This window comes from Helobdella robusta, assembly GCF_000326865.2.
Source record: "Helobdella robusta unplaced genomic scaffold HELROscaffold_188, whole genome shotgun sequence".
Lineage (NCBI taxonomy): Eukaryota > Metazoa > Annelida > Clitellata > Rhynchobdellida > Glossiphoniidae > Helobdella > Helobdella robusta.
The window spans coordinates 11,488-17,852 of NW_008704026.1; the positions used below are offsets into that span (position 1 = coordinate 11,488).

The 6,365-nt window shown below is 32.7% G+C and overlaps 2 protein-coding genes across 2 annotated transcripts; one reads left to right on the forward strand and one right to left on the reverse strand.

The window, feature by feature from the left end:
- Nucleotides 1-671: 671 nt before the first annotated feature.
- On the forward strand, nucleotides 672-1,186 carry HELRODRAFT_184159 (hypothetical protein; the record flags this gene model as incomplete). Its single annotated transcript, XM_009016597.1, has 2 exons — nucleotides 672-693; nucleotides 882-1,186. The coding sequence occupies 2 exons, from the start codon at nucleotides 672-674 to the stop codon at nucleotides 1,184-1,186; spliced, it is 327 nt and encodes a 108-aa protein (XP_009014845.1).
- A 566-nt stretch (nucleotides 1,187-1,752) lies between these two features.
- On the reverse strand, nucleotides 1,753-5,737 carry HELRODRAFT_105068 (hypothetical protein). The gene is made up of 6 exons (XM_009016598.1): nucleotides 5,680-5,737; nucleotides 5,337-5,479; nucleotides 4,965-5,059; nucleotides 3,356-4,347; nucleotides 2,269-3,212; nucleotides 1,753-2,246 (listed from the first exon to the last, which is right to left on the reverse strand). The coding sequence occupies exons 3-6, from the start codon at nucleotides 5,002-5,004 to the stop codon at nucleotides 2,234-2,236; spliced, it is 1,989 nt and encodes a 662-aa protein (XP_009014846.1). The 5' UTR covers nucleotides 5,005-5,059; nucleotides 5,337-5,479; nucleotides 5,680-5,737; the 3' UTR covers nucleotides 1,753-2,233.
- Nucleotides 5,738-6,365: the final 628 nt, after the last annotated feature.

Sequence of the window (6,365 nt, forward strand, 5' to 3'; positions counted from 1 at the left end):
TGACAATATTTAACCTAAGGATTAAAAAGCAATATCGATTATTTATTTATTTAACTAACTAGTCTAGGAATTTATTGCTGTCATCATCACCATCATCTGCATCGTCATCTTCATCACCTTCTTCTTCATCTTCTTCGTCTTCATCACCTTCTTCTTCTTCTTCTTCTTCTTCTTCTTCTTCTTCTTCTTCTTCTTCTTCTTCTTCACCACCACCACCACCATCATCATCATAAAGAGCATTTATCAAGCCATAATTTCTTAAACTTGAAGAAAATATTTTTATTTTCTTAATAGTAGACGTCTTTAAGATTTCTAAATCCGATTACACATTTAATCAATAATAAATTAAATATGATTATAATTATTAAAAAATTTTTTTAATTTTATTTGTTCGTTCGTTCGTTCGTTCGTTCGTTCATCCATCTGTTGGTACGTTCTATCAATAAGGGTTTTTTTAATTTTTGCTTAAACCTATCTCTACAACTTCGACTATAGAGCGAGCACACACACACACACAAGCACACAAGCACACACACACACGTATATATGTAGAATACACATACACGCAAGTAAAATTCACATACACACGAACACACTCGCACACATCCATCTCTATATATAGACATAGGATGGTACATCTTCAGCCTAAAGAAGTTGAGAAATTTTTCAAAATGTCTAAAATCTTCATCCTTGGTTTTGTGCTTTTGGTGAGAATTTTTATCTATTTGAAGAATCATTTCATAGAAATTCATCATGTTTCAATTTAATTTGTTTCAAAAAATTGTTTCCAATTTTCCCAATTGTTTAATAATTAATTTAAATAAAATTTTTTTTTTATTAAATTAAATAATTCATAACCCCAATTAAATCACTGAACGTAGCATGTCTGGCAGAGGATGGTGGTTCTAGTGGCGACGATAACAGCTTCCCAGTAGAGACTCCAACACCAGATGGCAGTGAAAACGTTGACCCTAGTGACAAAAAAATTGACTCTGGGCATCTGGAAGTTGGTTCTGGTGATGTGAAAGTTGGCTCCGGAGATGGAAATACTGGTTTGGGTGAATTTTTAAAGGAAGAAAAACGAGGCCGAAATCCATGTTATCCTGGCCAATATTATCTAGGGGGCGAATGCGCCTACACCTGCACAAGTTTTTTTGTACCGGATAAAGATGGCGTGTGTGTTTAGTGGCTGTCCTCCAAGTTGCTGATGATCTGAATAAAGATGGTGAAGAGAGAGAGAGAGAGAGAGAGAGAAGAGAGAGAGAGAGAGAAGAGAGAGAGAAGAGAGAAAGAGTGTGTCTGTGTGTGTTAAATGAAGATTTGAAATATTTTATCATTTCTCGTCAATATAAACCTGATAAACATAACGTGTTTGGTTGGGTGTGTGCGCGCGCGTGTGAGCGTGCGTACGTGTGTGTGTGAGCGTGCAATTTCACTTTTTTGAAAAAATTTTCAACAGAATTTTATGTTCTTTCAGTTAGTTAAAATATTAATTTGAACAGTGTGACTTGATTTCGCCATTGGGTTGCTGGGTTTTTTTTGAAATTTTGTCATAAATTTCATGTACGATTACGACTCAATAAAATATATTTGAAGCAAAAAAATCTCTTTAATTTTGATAAAATAAAATATAAAAAAAAATATTAAATAAAACACACACACACATATATATTATTTTGTATATATATACAAAATAACATTTTTACGGAGAAACTAACGAAAACTGTGCTCGAAAGACAGAAAAAGATAAACTTCGAGATAAACTTTGTACATTTTTATTACTGTATCCTTCGTTCATATATCAAAATTATACACATTGTTCTGGCTGAATATTATGAATACATAAATGATCGTAATAAGTTAATGTACTATGAATAGCCCATTTGAATGTACACAGACATTTTTAATACCATACAAACTTGTAAAACTAAACCGAAGAACACCTACACATACACCGACACATACACGTACACCAACACATACATACCATACAAATACACACACATGTATGCCACAACGTTCACTCCCAAACCAGATCACACTTGAAACCGAATCATCATTCACCAATTCATACACTGAATTATTTAGTATCGATTTGCAATATTTAAAGAAATTCGTTAGTCTTCGATTGGTTCTATAACGATAAGACGTGATCTTGTGGCTGGTAGGCGCCCTAAATTCTGCTCAGCACATGGAGGAATCGAGGTAGTGATAGTTGATTCAGCAGTATCTATCACCTTTGAACTAGGTTTACTCTCTGTCGGGTGCGTCGGTGTATCTTTTTTCTGAGAAAAAACATGTGCCTTTGTCAGCTTTTCTAGATTAAAATTAGGAGGTAGAGTCGTATGGCCGTTCCAGTGTTTGCACGACATGTGTGACTTCAGCGATGACTGTTTGTTGTAAGTTTTATCACAAAATTGGCATTTCAGTACTTTGTCTTTTTCTCGATCGTTCTTCTCGCCATCGTCGGCGTTGTCATTGTGTTTTTCGTCTTTCTTGTTGATATTTCGTTGTGGTTTAGACTTTTCAGCAGGATTAATCTTCACCTCAATACGCTTCTTACCGGTCAGTTTGTGCTTCTTCATGTGATGGTTGTATGGCGGTCGGTTGTAGAAAACCTTGCTACAGATACTGCACACAATCGGACTCCTGAGTTTGTGGCAGTTGTGGTGCAGCTGCAAGTGCACGGCATTCCGGAAAGATTTCTCGCAGATAGGGCAAACGTACGGCTTGTTGCTTGCGTGTTTCTTAGTGTGCTTTCTTAATTGACTGAAAGTTTTGCAAAGCTTCTTACAAATGTTGCAAGTCGGTTTCTCATCGAACTTATGTCTATCCGAGTGTTTCTGAAATTCGTCGAAAACATCGAAAGTCAGGTAGCAAATGCTACAGACGTGTTTCTCCTTGTGCTCCTTCTCGTGCTCTAACAGTTTGCTGATCATGTTGAAAGATTTCTTACAGACCTTGCAGTTGTAAAGTTTGTCGATGATGTGTAACTGCACATGCTCGAGGTAGGCTTTTTTAGTCGGAAGGGGCTTTTGGCAAAACGTACAAACGAATTTTTTCGTTTCCACTTCGGCTTTTTCACCAGACGTCGAATCCTGATCCGCGTGTGTGGATTCCTCGTCTATGATGAGCTGGTTGAAGACTCTCACTTCCTCGTCTATGCCGAGACTAGGTGGGTTGTCGTCGTCTGTTTTCTCAATTTCCGTCGGCTACGAAAAAAGAATATAGTAACAATGATACCCCAAAACTTTCTAGCAACAAAAACCTGATGTAAAAATCAATAACATCCCATACAAAAACAATGAAAAGACAAAATTCCAGCCAAAAATAGATCAAACGAGAAACAACAAACTTCTTCCAGGAACTCAGCATAATCGTCGTCAAAAGCACCATCATCAGTTTCACTTTCGGGTTCGACTTCACCATCGCCTACGCCATCATACACGATATTCCCCATATTAACTGGCGGGACTGTCGTTTTGTTTAGAGTCGATGGTGCAGTTTCTTGAGAAGTAGGATTATTGGGATTGGAACAAAAATTAATTTGTGAAGTTAGTTCTTTTTGAAATGTAGAACCAAAAGTTGGCGGGTCTGGTATTTTTGGCGATGATGGAAGAGGCGTAATTATTAGAGTTTTGGCACTTTTGGGAATTGAGTTATGCACCAGTGGATTTGGCGTTTTTTGGGGAACAGACATCACCCGGCGAGTAGAATTTACCGTCAATGATTTCGGTACTACATTGATAGGAGCCGGTTTAATCTTCGGTAAATTTGGTATTTTTTTGGGAACGAGCCGAGGCGAAATGACTAAATTTACTTTTTTACGGTGGACCGATTTTAGCTTTACTGACTTAAACATTGCATTGCTAGAATTCGGATTAAACGCCAGTGAATTCGACGTTTTTTGGAGGTCAGACACAGATACAATTAGTGAATTTTTCCCTTTCCGGCGAGTAGAATTAAACATCAGTGAACTATGAAGTGCTTTGTTGGGGGTCAAATTCAATGCTAGCGGACTTGGCATTTTTTTGTGGGCAGATGCAGATGGAATTAGTGAAACTGGCCATTTACGGTGGGTAGAATTTAGTGAAAGTGAAGTCAATACGATAGGAGGTTTACGATTTAATGGAAGCGTGTTTAGTTGCACTAGTTTTCGACCATCGGGCAAGAGAACAGTGGAAATTTTGTTGCTGTTTATAGGTGAAGATGGTGGTTTTTGATTTGTTTGTAGATTAGGAATAGTGATTTGAGTATCACTGATACTTTTGTTATCCTCTTCATCGGATAGAATGATAATCTCTTGGATTTCATCTTTAATATTAAAAACATCATCATCGTTGACATCTATAAAAGGGATTATGTTCATTTTAAATTAAAATAATGTCAAAATAATTACAGTCAGACCTCCGTACAACGAATTTGATGGTCCCAGGGTAAAAAGCTGCTATGATAAAAATTTCGTTATATGGAATATGCCCTGGAAAAAGTTCGATATTGCTTGAAATGTGTTTATGTGCTATATAATTATGAAAATCAACCTTTTAATCATTTATTTTTATAATAAAAAGTAATAATACACAACAAAATTGTAAAAAACATGAATGGCAACCTAATATTATCTGTATGTCTTTACATTACTGTATAAAGCAAAGCCATAAAGCCAAAGTGTAAAACAATAATGCCCAAATGTAACATACAGTTTACTATGTTTAAAAACTAGTTATTTTAAAATTTCAGATATTTCTTTTAGCTATCGTGAATTTTGTTTATTGTAGAGAAATTATTTTCCTTCCATTGAAGCAATTTTATATGTAAAAAAATTTTTTATATAGAAATTTTAGTTGCGTACAAGTTCTTTATAAAGAGGTCTGACTGTAATTTATTTTATTTGTTTATACATAGAAAATCAGTAATAATAGTAATAAAATAATTATTTAAATTATTGTTCTATTTGAATTAACCTCTTGGCATCATATCAACATAGACCTCCATGACAGGCATAGAAATTTTAATAAAAATTTTTTCTTTCTCTAACTACTTTACTTTCTTTGTTTGCCTAAGTAATTTTTGAATAGAATAGAAGCATTAATTAAAATAAATTAAAGACAAAACAAAATATTTTTAATTCATACATGAACAATTGAACATGCATTATTTATTTTATAATTTTATAACCAAGACAACTTAATTCTTTTTTAATAATTAATTCCTGTCAAATTTAATATAAGTTAGAGATGGCAGGTTAATATTTTTTTTAATTAGAATTAGGAATAAAATTATAATTATTAAATAATTTAGCATACAATAAAATAAAGAAACAATTATTACTATACTGTGCAATAAACACAAAATTTTAACATTAGTTAACAATTAACTTAACAACATTAACTAATTTAGGTAAATTTTTTATAAATTAATTAAAAATTAAATTAAAAAGCTACCAACTTCTAACAATAACACAACTTCTGTTTGAATTCTATTTGGAAATATTTAAAATTACAAAATGAATACAATTGAAATTTGAATTGAAATTGAATAAAAAAAAATGAAAGCAGGTTGCAGACATGGATTTAAAAATGAAATTTCAAATAATTAATTTTATTTTTGCAATGTAGCTACTGCTAAATTAAGTAAATTTAAAAAAATTAATTGACATTAAATTGAAAAGCTACCAACTTTTCAATAAAATAAATTTCGATAAAATTTTATTAGGAAATATCGCAAGAAAATAATTTTTTTAGTGGCATAAGCCCAACCCCAAACTCGTCTATTTATACATAACAGCTCTAACGTGGGTCAAGTTGTCAACCAAGTTTTTTTTATTTAAAAGTAAATTTAAAAAATAAGGTTGGGCGATATTTTTATAGTAAATAACGGTGACAACCGTAAGCAATGGTGACGATCTGATTTTGTGTGTATGTATGAATTGAAGATATATTTTTAAAACCTAAGTTTTATATTTTATTTTTTTATACTCAATTATTTTTATTGTTTATTAAATACTTAACAAATCTAAAAAAAATTGTAAAATTAAATAAAAACTAAAGATTGAGACCAGACACTAAAGCGCACTAAAAATGTGCGGGGTTGCGTTTTAGAGTTTTTACATTGTTATAGTTTAATAGTTTATTAATAAGTATTTATTTATTTTTCAAAGATTTTATTCATTTTGATTAATTTTTAATTGATTTATCTCATGCATTTGCATAATATTTATGTATATTTAGTATCTTTTTTCTGGTCTCGTATAGCTAGCCGAGCTGATTTGAGGTCGTCGGGCTTGTTCGTTTGTTGTTTTCTTTTTGTTCCTCTCTTTCTCTCTTTCACTTTTCTCTCTCTTTCTCTCTTTCACTTTTCTCTCT

Excerpts from the sequence above, each read along its gene's own strand:
- HELRODRAFT_105068 (XM_009016598.1), bottom strand. The coding sequence starts at position 5,004 with ATGCCTGTCATGGAGGTCTATGTTGATATGATGCCAAGAG. Across the intron at positions 4,348-4,964 it reads TGTTGATATGATGCCAAGAG|ATGTCAACGATGATGATGTT; the intron begins GTTAATTCAAAT and ends TCCCTTTTATAG. Across the intron at positions 3,213-3,355 it reads ATGCTGAGTTCCTGGAAGAA|CCGACGGAAATTGAGAAAAC; the intron begins GTTTGTTGTTTC and ends CTTTTTTCGTAG.